The sequence below is a fragment of the Tenrec ecaudatus genome, chromosome 2, assembly GCF_050624435.1.
Source record: "Tenrec ecaudatus isolate mTenEca1 chromosome 2, mTenEca1.hap1, whole genome shotgun sequence".
NCBI lineage: Eukaryota > Metazoa > Chordata > Mammalia > Afrosoricida > Tenrecidae > Tenrec > Tenrec ecaudatus.
Window position 1 is genome coordinate 12,964,254 of NC_134531.1, and position 22,391 is coordinate 12,986,644.

General features: G+C 54.2%; 1 protein-coding gene across 4 annotated transcripts in view; it reads left to right on the forward strand.

The window, feature by feature from the left end:
* TRIO (trio Rho guanine nucleotide exchange factor) overlaps positions 1-22,391 on the forward strand; it is a 309,165-nt gene that overhangs the window by 249,857 nt on the left and 36,917 nt on the right. For 3 of the 4 annotated variants that reach the window (XM_075540870.1, XM_075540867.1, XM_075540869.1), the window contains exons 35-37: positions 13,216-13,508; positions 15,419-15,589; positions 18,000-18,095. In XM_075540870.1, coding sequence (XP_075396985.1) covers positions 13,216-13,508; positions 15,419-15,589; positions 18,000-18,095 — 560 coding nt within the window. The remainder of the gene's footprint in view (positions 1-13,215; positions 13,509-15,418; positions 15,590-17,999; positions 18,096-22,391) is intronic. The other variant, XM_075540868.1, reaches the window with a different exon arrangement.

Sequence of the window (22,391 nt, forward strand, 5' to 3'; positions counted from 1 at the left end):
GTCAATGGCAGGTCAGCAGGCTAAGGTCTGAACAAGCCCCAGCTGACTTCAGTTGGTCTTCTGTGCTATTGGAAGTTCATTTTGTCTGGGGGTGCAGAAAACGGCACTGTCCTGTCTTTCATAGTGAAGACTGACTTCTTTCTTAGACAGCCAGCTGCACCCCACGAGCATCTACAGCAGCTGCCTTGTCTGCCCGCACTCTGTTCCAAAGTGGAGGGAGGGAGGGGGAGGGGGGGAGAGAGAGAGGTGTGTGTGTGTGTGTGTGTGTGAGAGAGAGAGAGAGAGAGAGAGAGACAGTCACACACCAGCCTGGTCCACAGCACCGGAGGATGGGTGAGTAAGCAGATACCCACCGAGGTCACTGCGGGGTGTAGACCAGGGCAGTGTCTGCCAAAGGTGCAAGTTACGGGGAGGGCGGGGGTGCTATGCTGGTGGTCACTGGACGCTCTGGTGGTGGCTCCTGGGCAACAGTCCCCATCACAGAACTTCAGTGTCCAGACAGACCATAGGTCACATGGGAACTCAGAGGCAGCCAGCAGGACATAGAGAATTGGGTGACCGGGTGAGATGGTGTGGGGACTTCCAGTTGACTGTGAACTCAACAGAAAAGGGCGGGGGCGGGGAAAGGGGGGGCGGCACCCTCCAGAGAAGAGGGTCAGAGGGAAAGAGGCCCAGAGGATCGTCATTCAGCACATAAGGGAAAGTGCGTTCCGACAGAACTCCGCACCCATTCCTGGGCCCTTCATGAGTTGAGGGTTGGATGTGTTCATGGGAGCTTAGTCTCAATCACACCTTTTTATTTGGATTGTTTTGCTGTTGTGGTTCAGAAAGCCGTGAGAAGCTTTTTCAAAGTCACTTTACCCTTGATTTTGACCCTGGACTCGGGATGTTGGAGGATGCTCCACCTTGCGTGAGAGGGCGCCACCCCCTGTCCTGGGTGGATGGAGCAGCCCTGTCATGTCTCTTTCTGGGGACTAATCACCGCTGTGCTACAATGTAATCCGTGGGTAAGAATCCAGAGGCAGTACCCCAAGTCTCAGCCACTAACCAGCTCTGGATCTCCAGGGGTCCCTCCCTCGCTCAGAGCTTCATTTTCTCTGTCCGTGAAATGGGAACCACATCAGAACCAACCCTGCGGGCCCCCCTGGATGCCCCCGGAGTCCAGATCACCATGCCTCCCCGAGCCATTTGGCTAAAGGGTAGTGGAGCTTAAGAAGGCGTAGCATTCTTTCTGTAGGGGGAATTCTGAGCCCTGGCAAGCGTTTTAATTCCTCAAGAGGGCTCCAGAAGGGCAAGAGCACCCCAAGAATGCCGGGGGGGGGGGGCGATTGTGTGATTAGCTTTCTGGTCTGTTCTGGGACTTCTCCACACTCTGAGACAGCCTTGGGTGCTGCCCTCTGGGCCTTTCCCACAAACGTTCTTGAAAATCGAACACACATTTGGAAAGAACAGACTTTTGGAATTTCCTGGGTGGGGGTGGGGTGGGTGGAGGATTGAGTCATCAGGTAAGGTAGATTAAGGAAAGCAGGGCTCTAGTTGTACCTCCCACCCACCCCTGCCGCTCCCAAAGCCCCGGGACAAACATCTCTTCGCAAAACTTCACAGTGATTTCTAGAGCTTTCAGATCGTCTTGTGATGGGAAGGACAGGCGAATACATTCTGATCTCACTTGCTAAATAGATTATGGGGGACACATATGGGCCAGATTCAAGAAGGAAACATGATCATGGATGACGTCCAGGAAACAAATCCCAGGGTGACCGTGAAATGCCCGGTAAGCCATAGCCAGGGACCCCAAAGCCTCGCTTTCCACCTGCAAGCAATCTAGTGGTTCATCTGTCTGTGTTTCTTGGGAAGCAGCCAGGTACTGTTGTACGGCCTATCCAGGGAGGCATGCACCTTGTCCAAACGTGAATTAATCCTGCTTGGAGAGATGGGCCCGGAGGCCACCCGCTCCTCTAACCCACACAGCCCAAAGGCAAGAGCTGTTCCAGTGGGAACTGCTGAGAAACGAACTCCAGAGGAGGGGAGGGCGAGGTGTTCTCCTTCCTGAGGGCCCAGGTGGATGAGCCCATTGATTGGTCAGCCTTGGCTGTGGGTTTGCTCCTCTCCTGGAAGGAGTGTCCTGCTTCACGGGACACACCGCTTCATTCTGGGCTGCGCATCACCCTGACCAAGGGGAAAGAGCCAAGCAGTGCCTGACTCCCCACAACAGCCAACAGACCCGTAGAAAAAGTGGGTGTCGTCATTCATCACTTCTCTTTCCCCCCAACCTTGTCTTGGGGGGATCGGGTTGTGGATTCTCGCCCATGCACTTTTAGTCTGTGTCAGGGAGAGAGAAACATTTCCAGTGCTCAGCATGGGAGCCAGGCTTGTTGGCAGGGGCAGGCCTTGCCCGTGAGCCAGTGAGTGTGCGTTGTGCGACGAGGTGGGGGGTGGGGTGAGCAGACTCCTCACAGCAGTTGTTGGTAGTTTCGGCGACCAAGGGATTGGACATAGTTTGACCTGGGGCTCTGCGCAGGCGACGTCTCCGCGAGCCGGGGTGTAAGACGTACTACGTGAGCTCAGAGGAGATGGGGAAAGTGCGGGGGGGCGGGGCCTCTCCACTGTGCAGCCTGGGAGAAGTCCCATGTAGCCTCCAAAAACCGCAGCCTCCTGTCTGCGGAGAAGAAAACACACCCCACCCCCCACTCCGGACTTGCTGTGGCGACCGTGGCCCGCACAGCCGCAGGGCCCCTCATTTCTTCTTTCATTTAGCACAGCGCCCTGCTCACATTTGGTCCTCTCGCTCTGCGGCCGGTCAAGGAAGCAGCCTCATGGTTGCCCCCACTTGTGGCGCCGGCGAGGAGAAATTCGGAAACCTAGGCTCCGTACACTGTGCTATATCAGCCAGCCAAGACGCCACCGCCAAAAGCCGGTTGGTATCCAATCGCGGTGTTTAGGGTGAAGGTGGGGCCCTGGGCATGTTACAGCCTTTTAAAAAGTAGATTGAACACTTGTTTCCCCCTCCCCTGCTGGCCCCCAGGCCCCCTCCCCTATCCCTCTCCTGTTGGGAACCAGCTGAGCTTATGCACGGCCTGGAACTTTCTCCTCCCGAGACAAGGAACAGACACCGTGTGGTTTCCATGTGAGCCCCCTTCAGTGTGCCTGCCCCCTCAGCCCCGGCGCACGGGGAACCCAAATTTATGGCTTTTTTATTCCGAAGCATTTCCTCCCGGTGCTCACAGCTGGCCTCTGGAGTGGAGACGCACATCCATAAATGCGGTTTAGAATGCCCGGGAGAGACGGCTAATGGCCCGTGCGGGACGTCCGCGGAGGCCTGGCCCATTTCCTCTTCCTGCCTTCCAGGAGTGGGCCCTGGAAAACCGCAGCCAAGAGGCGCCTGCTAGCATTTCGTAGTTCTCACACAAACCAGACCCCCAGGCCGCGCCGATTGTCCGTGAGCCTTTTCTGGAGCTGCGCGCCAGTTGAAAAACTTGGGGACATTCACCGAGTGGGGCACCGCACCCACAGCTGCTGCCGGTAGCCGACCCGGGCACGCTCTCCTCTAGTCGTCTGCGTGTGAAATAAGAATGCGCCTTTTGCTTCTTTCTGACCGTGAGAAGGCACCCCCAGTCCGCCTGCCGCCCATTTTCTCGGGAGCGCCATCAGCAGGGGCTGGGGTGTCTCATGGCAGCCCCTCAGAATGAGAAACAGGGCGTGCGTGCCAGAGTTAAGAGTGCCCCCCGCGCCTGCAGCCTGGAAGACTCATGGTCTTTTGCGTCCAACAGCAGGGCCACCAAAAAGCCTGAGAGACCAGGGAGGGGTCGTGCCCATTCTGTGTCATTAAGTGCCACTGTGCCAGGCCTGGCACACAACAGAATTAAACACTGCCGAGTCCTACGCCGCCCTCACAGCCATTGTGTGAGCCCCTTGTTGCAGCCATTGTGACATAGGAGCCGATATTGCATGCCCCCACCCCCCAGCTAAAAAGACAGCCTGCCCAGGACACGTGCCCAAGTGATTCTCCGCCCCAGAGCCCCCGCTCGCTAGTGGGCTTCCTCATGCTGGTCTGCGAGGTGCCCTTTGACCACAGGAGGGCCCTGGTGACAGTGAGCGTGGGTATGTGCCCACAGGGGCTTAGAAAAGGCTTGTTCTTTCTTCCCTTTGTCTCCATGGGGCACTCGGCTTTCCTGGATGAGCTACAGCCTCCCTCCTCCCCTCCCTGCCAGCCCCTGCTGGCCCTCCTCAGCTGCCTGAGTAGAACAGCAGTGTGGCTTGTGGACAAGGAGAAGTGGGAGTGCTTAGGAGGCTGGCAGTTTTTGGAGTCAGTGCCTGGGCCTGGGCAGAAGCAGCAGGTCATCATCTGGGAGATGTGGGCCCTGTGTGGGGCAGCCCTGCTCTCTCGTCTTTCTGGTCTTTGGCTTTGGACCTGTGGTTGGGCTCTCGTGTGATCCTGGGAAAGAACTGGGTGACCCTTAAGAACTTACACAGTTCAGTGTGACCATCGAGCCCTAAAAGACAACATTCAGGACTGTCACTCCTGGAGGAGCGGGTGTCATGAACCAGCTGAGCGAGAGACACGGTCGTAATTCTTGGTGGGAAGCAGGCTGCCACACGGTGCTCACGTCACGGCCCAGCCCTCTGACCCGACACCCCAATGCTTTACATGAACTGGTAGCAGGAATGCACGAGTTGAGCTTCCTGCCGGCCCAAATACCATATAGACGCTGGTATAAACCGAGTTTTTCAGCACGTTTTTAAATCATTTCATTTTGGACTTGTACAACTCTTACCACCATCCATCCATCCATTGTGTCAAGCTCATTTGCACATTTGTTGCCATCATCTTTCTCAAAACATGTGCTTTCTACTTGAGCCCTTGGTATCCCCCCCCCACCCGCTCTCCACCCCCATGAACCCTAGATAATTTTTAAATTATTTTTTTGTCATGTCTTACAATGTCCGACGTCTCCCTTCACCCACTTTTCTGTTGTCCATCCCCTAGGGAGGGGATTATATGTAGATCCTTGTGATCCGTTCCTCCTTTCTCCCCCATCTTCCCCCCACCCTCCCGGTATCGCCACTCTCACCACTGGTGCTGAAGAGTTCATCCACCCTGGATTCCCTGTGTTTGCAGTTCCTATCTGTACCAGTGAACATCTTCTGGTCTAGTGGATTTGTAAGGTAGAATTGGGATCATGATAGGTGGGGGGGAGAGAAAGCATTTAAGAACTAGAGGAGAGTTGTATGTTTCATCGTTGCTTCAGCACATATTTTATGCAACTTTTGTGGTAAACTTAGGTGCTTCGGCTGATATTCGGGTTGGCTTATACTCAAGTATACGCGGTAAGCACCAACCAACCATTTAAGTCCCATCTTAACACTGCACAGCTTTAGTTCAAGAGGCTAGGTGACTCTGGGTTAAGCCTTGGGCTGCTAACCACAAGGACCAGAGGTTCAACGCCACCAGCCACGCCTCGGGAGCATGAGGAGGCTGTCCACTCCCATAACGACTTTCGTGGTCTGAGAACCACCAAGGAATGCTTCCGCTCTGTCCGGTAGGCTCACCATGAGTCAGAACGACTCGAGAGCTGTGGGACCTTGTGACACTTTCATGACGGCAAACTATTGTTTTTGATTGGGGTTTGCTGAACTGTGATAGTATTAGGACCGTCTACCTTCTTAGGGCTTTTTGTTTCTTTGTGTTTGCACCAAGAGACTGGAGGGCCCTGGAACAGACTGCGCTGTGTGTTTGCCCTGTGGGTTGCAGTGGGGGCGGAGGGCCTAAGTTTCCTCGTTCTGCACAGCTGTAAGCCTTTCTAAACTTGCGTTCTGTCCCTTGAGACTCTGAAACTGTAGCTAACCTGCCCCGTCAACACTGTGATGAGCGATACTATCTGGCAGACTCATTCCAGAACATTCCAAGGCCAGTTCTGCGGCCGGGTGTGTGTTGGTGGGGTGGAGTGGGGTGGGAGAAGGGGATTGTTCATACTGTATAAACTGAGTGGGTTGCTGTGTGTGTGACTCTGAGAAAACATTTAGACTTTACCCCACTGAGGGCGTGTGCGGTGACTGACGCATGCCCTTCCGAAGTTCATAGATGCTCCAGAATGCAGGGGAGACTGCTGCTTCCCTGGGCGGCTAGCATCTGAATCTGGTCTTGATTTAAAATAGCAATCAAGCACGCATATGAATGAAATCACCACCTGAAAGGAATCTGTTAGACAGCGCCAGCAAATGAAGAACCTGCAGAATGTTCTCCGAAACCGGTTTGTGTGGGGCTGTCTTTGCATGGGTGCCCTGCTTCACTGGAAATCTTTTTCAACAAAGAACAGCTACAGATTGCTGCCCCCACCCCACACTATCCCGCAAAAAAAAAAAAAAAAAAGTTTTTTTTTAAAAACAAACCACTATGGTTTCACTGTTCAAGAAGGCAACCTAAGTTATTTCACTTTTGATCCAAACGTGAACATCGGGCAGCGCAGTTGCAGGTGTGCGCCACCTTCGGATGAGTCGACAGGGTGTGTGTAATGTCAGGGGTGAAGCCTGCTTTCTCCCCAGAATCTGCGCCCCACAAGGCCAGGCCAGAGGGCTGCATGGTGGCTAGAGGGCCACGTGGTGCTTTCCTTCCCGCAGAATCCATTTGAGTTCTGACCCCACAAACCAGGGGTCCTCAAACTTTTTAAACGGGAGGTCAGTTCACTGTCCCTCAGACCCATTGGAGGGCCGGACTATAGGTTTTTTTAAAAAAAACTATGAACAAGTTCTTATGCACACTGCACATATCTTATTTTGAAGTAAAAAAAACAAACGGGGCAAAAACACCCGGCGGGCCGGATAAATGTCCTCCGAGGGCTGCTTGTGGCCTGCAGGCTATAGTTTGACGATGCCTGCCATAAATGGTCCTGTGTTCCTGGCCGCCCTGAGCCCTGCCCCGCCTTCGGAAATGAGTCCCCAAGCAGCGCTGGGAAAACCATCAAGAGCCCATTAATTGGTAATGGAGAAATCCTCGTCTTCCCCGTGGAATGCGGAGTAATCCCGCTAAACCCTGTGGGGTTTGTTTCGCTAACACTCCTGTAAGCGGTATGCATCTTGATTAGCTCCGTGCATGCAGCAGCCCTTTGACTGTGGGGAGCACGGGACCACGCGCATCGGAAAGGGCGAGCACACAGAGGTGCTTTCAGAGTGCGCGCGTGCCTGCACGCGGCCCGGGCCAAGAGCAACAGGCTGCAGGAAGCAATTCATCGCCTGCACGGAGGGGGCCCACAGCCACCCCCTTCCCCGAGCCCTCCCAGAGCAGAATGGAGGGGGCTCCCTTGGGGAGGGGGCAACCCTGTGACAGCCACCCCTGTTAACAGAGCCCTCCAGGGAGCCTGCGTTCCATGTGAGGACTGGGGCTGAATCACCTTTGCCCCTTCTGCAAACCCTGCATGGCCCTGGGGAATGTGCACGGGGGTGGGGGGCATCCAGGCCAGGGCAGGACTTCACCCAGAAGCTCGCAGTGGTGTGTGCGTGTCCAGCCTCCTTTATCATTAGTCTCTTTGGAAGGCGCCTTTCTTGCATCTAGCAAGGCTGACTGCTGACATCTGCGCTGGTCCTCGTGTTAGTCAGGAAGGCGGCCAAACCTCCTCCCAGTGGTTTCTGGTAAGTTAGTTCTCCGGGAGTTTAGCGCCCCCCCCCCCCAAATCCCCCGTGTGACAAGTTAGATGTTTGGTTGCAGAAAACACCTGCTGTTCTTCCCCCAAAACATGTATTTTTGGGAGCTGACTCACATATACAAAGCTGAGAAAATAGTCCTCTTCTTCCCAGAAGACAGGAATCTGGGCCAGAAACTGCCCTCCCAGCGAGCCAGTGTGTGCAGAGCGGCGAAGGCACACATTAGAAGTCCCAGCATGAAAGTGGGGTTACTGCAAGGAGAGAAGCCCCTCACCCCATGCTCATGGGTGTCTGTCAGTCAGGCAAGCAGGGACCCAGGGTGCTGGCTCTCCCACCCAGACCCGGAAGCAGCATCTCCTCACAGCAATACAAAGAGGGGCTTTCACCCAGCTCGCCTACCCTGCCAGGGGTGGCTGATGAGTGAGCAGGGAAGATTCTAGAGAAGCATGTGTGGCATTGACTCTGACTCAGTTTCTCTGTGGGCCTTGCGTTGCTCCTGCTGCCCTCTTGGTATCCAGTCAACAAGCCCCTCTCTTCTTGGAGACCAGCAACAGGCTGGTCACCTCAGGTCCACTCACCCTGAGAAGGGGCCTTCGTTTGTTCAGGGTGTGATTACACTGTCTTCCTGGGGCCTGGCCTAACTCCAGCCTTTCTGTTATCCATGGTCAGTATGACTGTTGATTCCACTTCTTTATTGGAAATCCAAGTGATGGCCTTTAAAATGAGGCACTTCCTGAGTGGAAGCAGCCCCCTGCCTCCCCACCCCTGACAGGCTAATGATCTCTCACGAGAGACAACTGGATGAGAAATGAGAAGCCATGTTGGGAGATTTGTGGTTGTTGAACTGGCGCCTTCTGCAACATGTAGGTGATGTTTGAAGTGTTCTCAGAAACCACCCCAAGACTGTCTCCCATCTGGAGAGAGGCTCCAGGGGTCAGGAGCACAGCTCCGAGGCCGCCCCTTTGGCTTGTGAAGTCTGATTGGCCAGCTGGATGGTTGCAGGTGGCATGTCTCACTAAGGCCGGAGCACCAGAAGGAGAGTGTCTGGATGCCCGGTTTGTGCATGTGTGTGTGTCCGGGGTGTGTGGGTCTGTCTGTGTGCCTAGCAAGCGTGTGCACTGCATGTATGTGTCTGTGTGTATGTCCACAACATCTGGGTGTCTGTGTGTCTGGTATACCAGTGTGTTTGTTATTTGTGTCTGCACATGCCTGTGTCTCTCTAGTAGTGTGTGTGTATGTGTGTGTGTGTGTGTGTGTGTGTGTGTGTGTGTGTGTGTGTGAGATCTCAACCCAAATGAAGAATAAGGTGGATCAGTAGTGTTTAGCTGCGTTGGTTCGAATGAGTTGCAGGGCCTCCACTGTGTTGGATCTTTAGGATTGTGGATGGGGGAGGGGAGACGCTATCTGCTGGCAGAGGCTCCCCCATGAGTGTGTGGGAGGGGGCTGCACTGGGGAGCAGGGAGTAATTTATGTACATTTTCTCAGGCAGCAAGGACCATATGTTCTTTATTACCGTCCAAGCTCTGCAAGTGCTGGGCTGGCCTCACGCTGGAATCTGCTGTGAGGGGCTGTGCAATTGTTGTGACACACACGGACCCTAGGTACAAGAGAACAAAATGCACCCCACCCGTCCCTGCCCTGAGCCATCCTCAGCATTGTTGTTCGCTGTGAGCCCACTGGCCAGCCCATCTTGCCGAGGGTCTTCATCTGGCCGGCCGGTCACCTTCTCCTTAATCGAGCATGACCTCCTTTTCTCCAGAGGCGTGTCCATCCTGACGATATATATATACCCAGAGTACAGGAGACCAGGTCTGGCCATCCTCACAGAGCATTCTGGGTATACTTCTCACACACATGTGCTCATTCTTCTGGCCATCCAGGGCACATCCAGTGTTCTGTTCTTAAAGGTACCGTGTACCAGTGCGGTTGTGAGGATGTTTTCTGTTTTGTTAAGGTGGAACCCACCCTGAAGGCCTTTGGTCTTCATCAGTAAGGGAGCACTCACTGCACGCCCGCTCCGTTTCGGCAAGAAGGTCGTGTCACCTGCATCATGCAGGTCGTTAAAGAAGCCTTCCGCCGACAGTGGGCTGCCAAGAACCAGAGGGTTTCCATTGCCTGGGTTTCAGAAGCAGGTCACCAGGCCTGTCCTGCTAGACTGTCTCATCCCGGAAGTCTGGTCCACAGTGGGTGAGCCTGCTGAGAACCCGAGACACGGTGGCCGACAGCAGGGAAGCCGTCCTGTGCAGCTGCAGTCAGGCCTTGAATTTTAGAGGCAGGTCAGGGAGTTTCCCCCACTTAGTATCAGACTTCTGAAAAGAAGGAAGTTTGGTTTTTTGGTTTTCCCAAGGTAATATTCCACTGGTGGCTCCCAGTTGCCCCTTGCTGCGGCCCTTTGTGTAAACCCTAGCGAGGAGCCCAGTGGGGCACCGCCACGGAGCCCTTTGCTAAGTGGAGCTCAGACAGAAACCTACCTGTTCCCTTCAGGATGGCAGAGGCGCAGACACCCTAGTCCATCTGGGAGCGGGCTGACCCCTCCACACCCTGTTGCCTCCCTGCCTGTCAGGGCGATGGAGGGATGTGCAGGCCACTGCCAGATTGATGACACCTAGCCTGCCACCTGAAAGTTGGGAATCTCTCTCACTTGATTCCCAACCAACAGAGAAGCCAACCCTGTGAGCAGGGCTCCCGGGGAGAAGCGAGGGCCCCACGTTTCCACCTCTTCTGGAATCTTCCAGACGAGGCTAATCCTGCAGGTCATGCTTGCCAGCCAGCGGGGACCCCACCACTGTTACCTTGGGGGTTCATTCTAGTGCCTCCAAAGACCTGTTGGGTTTCTGCTGAGCACTGGATGGTCTTTATGCCCTGAGGAGATGGTCCGGTGCCTGCCCAGAGTCCTCTAGCCCCCAGCCCCCACCCCATACATGTGCCCACCTCTGCTACCCCACACGTTTCAGTTAGACTGTCAGAATTCTTGGTGTCGTCACTCGGTGTCATTGAATCAGTTCCAACCCTGTGCCCAAGAGAATGAAAGGCTGCCTGGGACCCATGATGTCCAGGGCTTTACAGACCTCCCCCGGCTGCTGTCACTGTGCTTTCCGGTCTCCTGCATGCCAGGCTCCCCAAGAGGACAACCCAGCGGAGGCAGACAGAGCCCCTCACCGTGTAGAGCTGAGTCCCAAGTTTGGGGGTGCCGCCCATACTGAGGCCGGCTCAGGGCCACCTCTTCCTCGAAGCCTCTCAATGCGTCTGTCTCTTTCTGCCTCTTCTCAGCCTCACACAGGCTCTGTGTCTCCCCGTGCCACAAACATGCAACATTCTCAGCAAACACTTGAGGGGGCGGAGGTAGGGTGGGGGTGGTGTCCCTCCTTGAAGAGACTAGGTTTTTGTCTCCTGTCCCAGCGGCAGGTGCAGGCTTGGCTCCACGAATCATGGCCGGTAGCTAGCTGGGGTTGTGTGGACCCACAAAAATCAAACCGGACGGACACATTTGTCCTGGGCATGTGGATGGTCCAAACCCTCCTCGGTGTCCACTCGGTTGTCACTACACCACGAGAAGGGAAGGGCCGTGCCTGTCTCAGCGCCCCGTCGACCTCAGCCAGCAGCTGAGAAGATCCGCAGCTGGTTTTAGAGATCTCGCCACCCTCCTGCCTCTTCTGCTGGCACCTGAGGACACCGGGGCTCATGCCTGTCAGTGGGGCCGCATTTAAGCACACTCACTTAAAAATCCCACGTCCGTATGTGGGAGGGAGATGGTTATTCTTAGCCAGGAGGACTACTCTTCATCAAAGCCAGTCCCAAGGCCTCTGAGAAACTAGACTTCAGGGTACGCGTGACCCTCCTGAAGATGCATCGCCTGTTAGGGAAGATTATACCCTTTCCTGGCCCGCCCGAGGTCTGGCCGAGGCCAGAGCAAGACAGCAGTCAGACTGCCCCCCTGCCGTCTGGCCCAGCGTCTGGAGTGCACCAGGGAAAGGGGTGCAGCCCTGTGGGCACCATCTCACAGGATGGTGGGGCATTAAACCCTGATAGTCTCCAATGCCATAAGGGAATACCGTGGAGACAGGGGTCTCCTTTAGGGAATGTTTTCAAAGATTCATTCTCATCTTTCAGCACATCAAAATATTTCCGAGTGTTTTTTTTTTTTAAAGCACCTTGTCATTTTATCAGGGCTCTTACAGATAGCATAACAATCCATAGTTCACTCACATCAAGCAGTGTTGGACAATCACTACCAGTCAGTTTCAAAACACTTACTTTCTTCTTGAGCGCCTTGATATCAGCTCCCTTTTATCCCCTTCCCTCCTCCAACCTATCCCCCAGGAACCCTTACCCTCCCCTTAAAATTTTGCAATTAAATTTAAAAATTTTAATTTAAAAAAATGAAAGAAACCCCAAAAGAATTCTTAAAAACGCCAAATGAGAACTCTGATTAAAGAATATATAAAATTAAGAAATTAGTGAACCTAGTGAATGACTCTGTTCTCCTCTGTCAACCTGTCATCCCCTGAAGTATCCCGTCCCACTTAGTTGTGGTGGAGACAGTGTCGGGGTCACTGTGTCCCTTCTGTGGACAGGCAGCACCTCCACATGGCCCAGGGGGTGTCATGAAGTCATTTGTTTCCACGGTTTTCCCCTTCACAATTCCTCAGCCCAGGCCACTGGGCGAGACTGGTTTTGGCCTTTACCATCCGATGAGAAGATCCACTTGGATATAGGAGGGGGCTTTTTAAAAAGTTCCTGGCGAAATAAAATCAAAAGACAATGGAATTTACCCACTAGCCTTCTGAAGCCACTCACAGTTTCCATGCAGACTTTTCCTTATTTCCACCTTCTATTTTTCTCTCTAAAATGTGTTGCTGTATGTTCATTTACTACCCTAAAGAAGTGACTGCGCTGGGGTGGATGTAGACGCAGCATCTGCCCCAAGAAGCCAGCCGCCACTAGTGGGCCAGGGGCTTGGTCACCCAGTGGGCCAGGGACCTGACTCTTTCCGCAGCCGTCAGTGACACAGCCTCGCTGTGTGTGCAGCTTGTCCCAAAGTCTGACCAGGTCAAAAGTGCACCGTTACGCAGCTCTACCGTTGTACGTTTATCCCAACTCTTCACCGATCCCACGGGATTTGGCGCTGACGGGTACGCCATTCCATGTTGCTGAAGACATGGCCTTTCCTTTAAATGGTTCTTCCCCCGGTGCTAGTGCAGATCAAGAAGTGGGCGAAATGGTCTTAAGTTCTGTCTCGCAGTTCCTCTGTCGGTTTGTGCACAATTGGGCGGGTCCTGAGCGTTGTAGCGTTGTGAGCTGATCCGCGTGGCCATGGAGAAACGCGCCTCGTGAGAAAGATGGTCTCTAGGAATAAATCTCAAGTCTGGTAGACAGAGAGTGTGTGTGGGGGGGGAGGTGGGGGAAATGTCTTAAGCTCCCGCCCAGGTCTTGAAGGCAGTCAGCAGAGCCCACCGCCCTCTGCACTCCACGCACACAGCGGACCGCTGACTCAGTGGCGCCCTGGAAGCGCGGGCTCCCACTGTGTGTGGGTCCGTGCGCTGTCCACTAAGACCTCTGTCCTTCTCGTCCCCGCAGACTCGCTCTCTGTCTCCAGCAACGATGCCAGCCCCCCGGCGTCTGTGGCATCCCTTCAGCCCCACATGATCGGGGCCCAAAGCTCGCCAGGCCCCAAGCGCCCGGGGAACACCCTGAGGAAGTGGCTCACGAGCCCCGTGCGGCGCCTCAGCAGCGGCAAGGCCGATGGGCACGTGAAGAAGCTGGCCCACAAGCACAAGAAGAGCCGGGACGTCCGCAAGAGCGCCGACGCGGGCTCGCAGAAAGACTCTGATGACAGCGCAGCCACGCCGCAGGACGAGACTGTCGAGGAGGTGAGGACCTGTGTGCCTGGAGACCCCTGGAGACAAGCCTGGCCGCAGCCTGGGAAGCCCCAAGTAGCAGTTCTTCCCAGCACACACGGGGCCGCCACAAGCTGGGACTCAACCCCATGGCAGCTAACAAACCTGGTTCCATTTTTCTCCTCACCAGCTGCCACGGAGTCGACTCTGACTCCTCGTGTTGCCCCGCATGTCAGAACAGAACGAGGCTCTGAGGGGTTTTCAGGTCTGATTTTTGTCCCCCAGAAGTAGACTGCCAGGTCTTTTTTCCAAGGAGCCTCTGGGTAGACCATTACCTGGAGTCTCCCGTGACAGCTGAACCTCTGAACCTCTTGGCCACCCCAGGACTCCCTCCTACTGCCGCCTCGGTGTTTGCTGTCTCTGTTGATGTACCTATCCCGGGTTTTGTCATATAAAGAAAGGCATTAAAAGGAAAACTCAACAGTAACAAAATGAAGCTAATGAAAACCTCAACCCAAAAGAAAGCAGACAAGAAAAACTAGAACACATTCAAAGTGGGTCAGAAGAACAAATGACAGTGTTAGATTTTAACCTAACTCCACCTGCAGTAGTTCACACCCAGTGCGCTCCATCTGAGGGCTAGGCTGGTCCATGGTCAGAGAGCGTTCACCCGAGGCTTGCTTAATCCAGCCGAGCACTCTGCAAACAGATGGGAGCTTTCAGTGTCATCCGTGGCCTTCTGCAACCGAGAGCTCAGAACTGAAGCTCTAATACAGTTCCCTCCTCTGGCCTTGGATTTTGTTAGTTACAAGCTTTGGATCACACAAGCTGGTGTGCTTCCTTCCATGTGAGTGTAGCTGATACCTTATTTAAATGGCTGCTTATGGCCTTAGTTTAAATTGCATGGTATTCTATACAGACCCAGAAATCGTCAAGAGTTGCATGTAACCATTAAGTTCTCTGCCTTGCAGACAGACAAGCCTGAAATTGCTACTCCTGTGTAAGCATGGTCGAAACCCACCCACTTTTAGCTGCTCATAAGGAAGTACAGCTTCAAGCTTTTCTACAGAGGCGTGGCCAACCCTTTGCAGGCCCTAGAACATAGGTTCCCAAACGTATTTGGCCTACCACCCCCTTTCAAAAAAAAAAATTTATGGGGTGCCCCCCAGACACTTAAGTGTTTTGTACTCTAGCCCGTCATCCGGGGGAAAGTGTAGGTTTCTGCTGTGCAGTCCCGCTGGATCTTTGCAAAGCCATCGGGGGTGTTACCGCCAACTTTGGGGAAAGTTGCTCTGGCAGCAGAACTCGGGTGCTGAGTGACAGCAGCCCCACTGGCCTTCCCCACGCGTGGCTAAGTCAGCATGGAAGCAACAGGAAGGTTTGTGGAATGTTTGCATTTCCACATTTAATTCCCCGCCCCCATTGGAGTCAACTCCATAGCCATGAGTTGTAAGTCTCTTTAATGGAAACAAAGCTGAAACTGTTTGTCTAAAGTGGACAATTCATGTGTTCAGAGTCCCAAAATGCATTTTAGGTGGTAGATTTTCTGTGCCCTTGGACAAAGAGCCACAGGTAAACTGACCTCATCCCAGTGGATGCGATTAGTGCTTTGGATTTATCCCTGGACCTTTTTTTTTTTTTGGTGGGGGTTTGACCATGAGCCTGTGGTCAGACCTTCAGGGATGATGTTGGTTGGCTGTCCACCGAAAAGCCCTCCCTCCTGGCCCTTCTCTCATCCAAGGCAGGGAATGAAGTTTCCCATGTGTTCCCAGTGGCCTCTGCCCTCTCTGCTGCCGCGCTTGCTGCTCTGTCTCAGCTGGCCAGGAGAGTTTGGGCCCAATAGCTGAAGACCCTTCCCACATGCCCGCCCCTTCCCTCCCCCGCTGCCCCGAGGGTAATGTCTCTGCCCAGATTGTAACGTGCACACTCTGGTTTGGTTTCAGAGGGGCCGGAACGAGGGCCTGAGCAGCGGCACCCTGTCCAAGTCCTCCTCCTCCGGGATGCAGAGCTGTGGGGAAGAGGAAGGGGAGGAGGGGGCTGACGCCGTGCCCCTGCCCCCGCCCATGGCCATCCAGCAGCACAGCCTCCTCCAGTCGGACTCTCAGGACGACAAGGTAAGGGCCCGGTCGCACCAGCCCAACTGCGCCTTCCTTCCGAAACATGGAGCTTTCCAGGCAGGCAGGGCCCCTCTGCACCCACGGGAGTGGCTGCCTGGGTCTGCGTATAATGAGCAGTGTCCCATAGGTGGGTGCGTGGCAGTGGCCCTCTGATGACCCTTCCACGGTAGCTGATCTAGAAGGGATTCCTGTTTTTCTGCACCCATGGAGGAGAGTGTGAGAACAGCCAGAGCCGTGCCCGGCAGGCTGCTGGCGGTGGCTACCACGTGGGTGCTAGGCCCGGGTCCTCTCTGGGTGTTTGTTCGACTCATGGCTGCCCGAGTCCAGAGGAGCAGTGCACACACACCGGGGAGCGTTACGGGCATATAGGGACGGCTGAGAGCCACAAGTCTTCCTGTTGGATAAACGCAAAGGCTTCAAGCCAAGGAAGGCGTATTTTCCTCTGGCGCCCTTTGGCCGTCCCCACTGCAGGACCCCAAGTACAGAGGGAACCTGATCCGTGCAACTCGCCCTTCCCACGAATGGCCTGGCCCTGTGGCGCTCCTCTGAATTGTCAGGTGTTGAAAGCCCTGCTATGAAGTCATTCCTGGGGGCTCTGCTTTAGGGTTGACCCGGCTTTGGCAGCAACTCCGTTTTCTGACTTAAGCAGATGGTTTCCACATTTTCCTCTCCTTTCTCATCCCTCCCCGACCTTTCTCCCTGTTCTCCACCTATGTGCCCAAGTGGGCGCTGGATGTGGGGTGCCTGTGTGTCTGGCGCAGACGCGGTGTGTAACTCGTCCAATAGTGGCCGCCGTGAGGCCTGGTCCGGCATTGATTTACCCGGAAACAGATGTCCCTCAGCCATTCTCCACCTCCCGGCCACTGGGGGCTGCAGGCGTGAGGAGGCTGTGGTCTGAGCAGGGCTGGCCAGGGCGGTGGGGGCAGGAGGCTGTGTGCTGCGGGAGCAGATGGGGAGGCCTGGGGGCACCAGCAGCCCCTGCGCTCCTTTCCAGTGCTGTGCCAGGCGCTCCCTGTCTCAGAGGGGGAAGAGAGACGTTCGGGTCTGGGTGGCGTCCACCTCGTAAGAGGAAGGGCTTTTCCGCCCCCAGAGGGGTGAGCCGCGGCAGGTCCGTCTCGGGGTCTCTCCACGCGGCGCGTTACCCACGGGAGACGCAGATCTGTAGCGGTGCTCCCGGGCGGGTGATGCTCTCGTGACTAATTTTCCGTTCTGTTCTGTTTTCTCTTTCTGTGGACGTTCACTGCAGCACTACGTTGACTTGTGCTCCGTGCCTGTGTCTGTTCTGGCTCCATTTCCTTACCTTTCCATCTGACTTTCTGTTTTAATCGTCATTATCATTACTAGTTTTGGGGTTTTTTTTGGTTGTTTCTTCACCTAGTCATCTTCTCCCCTGCATTCCACACTCCCCGACCCACCCCACCGCCAGCCACACCCTCATCTGTCTGGGGCGCGTACACTCTGCCCCGCGCGTGTGAAAGCCCCGTGGTACATGTGCAAACCTGCGTGTCACGCGTGTGGGAACTGCGTCGCTAGGACAGCTGACCCTCGTCGCATGCCCCTCTGCTGTCCTTAGACCCGAATATGAACCAAGGCTCATATTTCACCCCTCCTCCAGTTTCCAGTCGCCAGCAGGAGTAATCTGCAAACGCACCCCGTTTGCGCATTACTGAGGCTTTGCTCCGGGGCCCCTCCCTCAGCCCCCCCCCCCGCCCTGTTCCTGCCGACCCCTAACGGCCTGAGGTGGCATCTGGTGGTGGCTTGTGAGGCCGCAGACCTCCTGTACCCTGCTCTAATCTTGGGGAAGTGGATGGCACAGGAAATGGTGAGCTCGCCCCCCGCTCCTCCCTGTCTGCTAGATGCACCCCGGCTCCCAGCCTCCCTTTCGTCCCTGGACCTTTTCTCGACCTCGGAGGCGCCCACCGTTAGGCCTGGTTTTCATCGCACTGTTGTGCCTCCTTGAGCCTGGTAGGATTCGCGCTCGAGGCTGCAGTCTGTCGTTCTGCGGGTCCTTAGACTGATGTTCCCCACTCCTTCCCAGAGGCAAGAGTTACAGCTAGAGCAGGCCCCCCCTCAGCCCCTCCGACCGCTGCTCTCCTTCCCGCCCCCAAGAGCCCTGGCACCGTGACAGGGCTGAAGATTCCAAACAGACTGGCTCTGCTCTCCACGGGTGCCCAGCACAGGTCTCATTTAACTCCTCCTGTCAGAATATTGTCGACTATTTTTAAAAGATGACTTGAAATAAATGCAAACAAAGACAAACCGGTGGTCTTTCTTGTCTGGAACTACTTTTTAAAAAGAGCTCAAGCTTGCAGAGAGCGTGCGGGTCTGTCTGTCTGTCTGCCTGTCTGTCTGGTCACTAACACGAGGCCTCCCCCCACTCCCTTCTCTTTCTGACCTTCTTCCTTAGGCCTCTTCCCGGTTGTTAGTCCGCCCCACCAGCTCCGAAACGCCGAGCGCCGCCGAGCTCGTCAGTGCAATCGAGGAACTGGTGAAAAGCAAGATGGTAAGGCTCCCACAACAGAGTCGCTCTCGGGGCGGAGGCCGCGCTCATGCCCTGCCCTCGTTTCTGCGCGGCTGGGGCACACAGCCCGCAGCCCTGCCCAGCATAGGAAGTACGTGACGGTGCCAGTCTTGCCCTCGGATGGGTCTCCAGAGCCCTGCTCCTGCTTCCAGAACCTCTCGTTCAGGGGCAAAGCGATGGGTCTGCGTTGCTCTGTTTTCCTAGTGAACCCGCGGCGCCTGTTGGTCAAGTTGGATTCCTTTGATGAAGTGCCCCGCGCCAGAGGTTGGTTCTTGGAGGTGGTCCAGGCACGAGGTGCTGCTAACCGAATCACACCAGTTGGTGTCCCAGCATCCTGTTCTCTTTTCCGGGGGACATGGAAAGCTACTAACGGTGATAACTTCTTTGTCCAGTCACTGGCCATCTTTTAAGTCACTCGCTCACGCCCTCCCATGGGAAGAGCCTTCCACCTCTCCTACCAAGCTGTTCTCATTGAATGTACAAGCACGCTCCCTGCTTTTTCTTTGCAGTGGATGCTTCCCTCTTTTAAGATTTTTAAAACAATGTATTTTGACGAAAGTCATACCTCAGTTCATTCAAATGTACGTCTTCATTCTCGTTGCCATCTAGTCAGTGCTGACTGTCATGCAGGGTTCTCTAGAGAGACAAAGCCAGGACACTTAGGATTTCATTTATATGTATATAGGTTTATCCAGCACGGAGGGATATTACTGCTAATTAGTCCACACAGCAGTACAGAGGGCTCAGTTCAATATACTAGAGTTCAACTCATAAGGGCTGCTGGGTTCAAGGTCAAGAAAACAGACAGCTGAGTCTCCCCTAGGGCAATGCAGGCAGCAAACAGCAGGGCGGGTCACCAGCGGTCAGGAGCTTAGCAAAGCAGGCCTGGATGGGCTATCTAACTCAAGCAATGCAAGATGACAGCATCCACCAGCTTCAGACTGAAGTGATGTGCACACCAGCAGTGTGCCAAAGCAGGTCTCAAAGGAACCTCAAGCTCTAGCAACACAGTCCATGGGTTGGCTGCCCCAAAGGTAATGTAGCTCATAAGTTGAGGCAGAGAACTAGCTAGAGCAGCCACACGCTGGCACATCACCAGAGAGCAAGAGAGGGGCAGGCCTTGCCGAGCCATTTATCTCTTTGCCCTCCAATCAAACTGCCACCTGATTAATCCCTCAAGTTCCTATTGGCCAGGTTGGCACAATAAACCTACCTATCACAGACTCATAGTGACCCCTTGTGGCTTTCTGAGACTGTAACTGTTTACGGGAGCAGAAAGCCCCAGCTGTCTCCCTCAGAGCTGCTGGTGGTTTTTACCTGTCAACCATACGAATTGAAGCCCCATGCTTAACCACTACACCACTAGAGCTTCATGCCGTCTTCATTAGCCGTATAACATTACATTATGTAAATGCGATAATAAGAATACCAGGTGCCATTCTAAGTGCTGGGCATATGTTAATTTACATAATCCCCCCCAAACCCCAAGAGGTGAAGCTGTCGGCCACATTTTGCAGATGCAGAAACCAAGGCACATGTAAAGCTTAAAGACAGGACCAGCAGAGTCATGGTTTTACTACCTGAGTATTTGGGAATTATTTCCATCCCTCCCTGGCGGTGCACACTTTGACATCTACCTTTTCACTGCCGTGAACATCCGCGCTCATCGCATGGACCTCCTTGTGCCTCCAGTGTAAATCCCCAAGATTGGTATCGATGGGGTTGACATCCTCATCGTTAGAAGTTTTTCTGTAGTCAGCATCAAACTGGTGCCTGGAGTATCCTACCCTTCCCTTCTCTTTGTCCCTTCTGCCACCCAGAAGCAGCTTCAGTGAAGCTAGTGACTGGGATAAGTGGGACTTAGAGAAGGGAACCTCAGAGGAGCACATGTCACCTGCCAGAGCCACACGGCCACGCCGGTCCTGGAAAAGCCCGGGTGGGCTCTGAGTGAGATGGGTGGTTGCTGGGACTGGGTAGTTTACAGGGAACTCAGGCTGCATGGCTGGAGAATTGGGCATTATCCTCACAAGGACTTAATTTCAACCACACTCTGGGTTTCTGCGAGACCAGCCTGCTAGCGAAGGGCCTTCGACTGGTATCTGATCCTCAGTCTTCAGCACTGTCTGCACCTCCCAGGAACCGTGTATAGACTTCAACTGCGTGGTTGTTAAATGCTTACCTAATAACTGGAATCCTTTTCCCGAGAAATTGTGTGAGGCGACATTTATTAACCCGCTATCATCGTTCCCCTGAGTATGTAAATCACGTTCTATTCCAAGTGACAACTCAGTCGTGCAGACTGCCCCGGGATGGTGAGGAGGTCCCCAGCCCAGTGCCTTTCAGCTTTGACTGGCTTGTTCCCACTGCCTTTCCACTTTCAAGCACTTAAACTTTATCAGTTGAAACTAACTTATTTCTATTCACATGATGTCTCTTTCGAAGCAAAAAGCCAGGAGCAGCATGGGGGAAAGCTTTAGTCTGGGAGTTCTAGAGGACTGGGGTTCAGACCGCCTACTGAGCATCGAGTGACACTGGGCAAGGACTTGGTCTTCTCCAAGTCTACGTCGTTCTGCTGTAAGCTGGGGTCATCAAGTGCAATTATTTAAGCTGGTCAAAGACCCCATTGTGTAGGCATTTACTAATGCCCCCAACGTACCCTTTGGAGAGCCTTATGTGTACTCTGTGCGAAGGGCTTGTTCCCCTTCACTCTGCTAGGAAATATTTAAAATCTGCCCCCTCTCTCTCTCGTGTCCAAGAGAAACACAACCTGTGCACTGACACCCTGTTAGTAACTCTCCGATGTCCGTGGAAACGACTTGGTGTTCGTGTGAACTGATCATTCGGATCCCGCCAGGCTGCCCTGCGCCCATGACTGAGTCCCTCATGCATGTACTGCCCCCTCTGTGGATCCTTGGCCATCACATTCGGGTTCTTGTGGGTGATCTGAGGTTACCCACCACCATCGCTGGTTTGCACTCTGAATTACTTATCCATCAGAAGCTGTGTCCTTATTCACTGGATCAGCGAGGAGAAGAGGGACGGTGTTCCTTTGTCACAAAGAGAAATGACTGTGCTGGTGAAACAGAGAGGGTCCCCGAAGGAGAAGGTCTCTCAGTGAGATGGGTCGACACAGTGGCTGCAACAAGGGACGCAACCTTTCAGTAATTGTGGAGTTGGCCCGGGACCGAGCGGTGTTTCATTCTGCCGACCTGGGGTCCGTGTGATCCGGAATGCCCTCGATGGCACCGAACAACAACCAAACCGTGGTGTCCAAGGAACCGAGCCTCCTAAACCTAGTCCATGAAGTCCGCCCAGTCCATCAAGGCCCCCTCCGCAGCCTTGGTCCAGCCCAGGCTTTGCAGAGCGGCCCAGGGTTGGCAGGTAGGTAAGCACTGTGTCTTTCTGACCGTGACTGTGGGAGTGTCTGCCCTTTATCAGTTGAAATGTTAGGGAGACGCAAGGAGGAAAATACGTGGCCTGGACTTCTTCACTGAAGACGCTCGAAGAGCAACCAAACAAACCAAAGGAAAGCAGACAGAGGGGCCTCGTGCTGCTAAAGAAATGAATGTGTGGAATCAGAAAAGGGGTGGAATAATAAAGTAAAAACCTGCTGGGGGGGGGGGCCGGAGCGTATAGACATTTCAATAACTTTCTCAAGAAAATAGAGAGGAAACTTAAAACTCAACAACCGAGAAAACACAACCTGATTATAGCACAGCCAAAGAACCTAAACAGGCATTTTCTCAAAGCGATGACCACACAGGGAGAGCTGCTCCCCATCACTGGTCATGGGGGGAGTACAGCTCAACCCACGGTGATCCTGCCTTCTCCCCACAGAGATGGCCCTGTAAAAGCAAGCAGCAGCAAGAACAAAGGAACCATCCATTGTTGGGCCATGTGTTAGTCTGGGCAGAGTGGAGAAACAATTCCAGGGAGACTCGTGCGTACAAGAAAGAGCTTTATATACAAGAGCAATTGAATATTGAGAAAACATCCCAGTCCAGATCAAGTCCATAAGTCTGTTATTAACCCTTATGTCCGATACCAATCTATAAATGCCTCTTCAGACTCCCGAAACACATGCAATGATTCCGAATACAGGATGATCACAGACCAGTGGGTGGAAGGTCTTGTGAATCCAGTGGCGGTGTAAGCATCTCAGTGCTGGCAGGGGCCTCCATGTGGCTCCTTCAGCTCCAGGGCTCCAACGTAGCTCCATGTCTCTTGTCAGCTGCAGTGTCTCCCAGGGAGTGAGCCAGTGTCCTTCCTCCAGCGAGC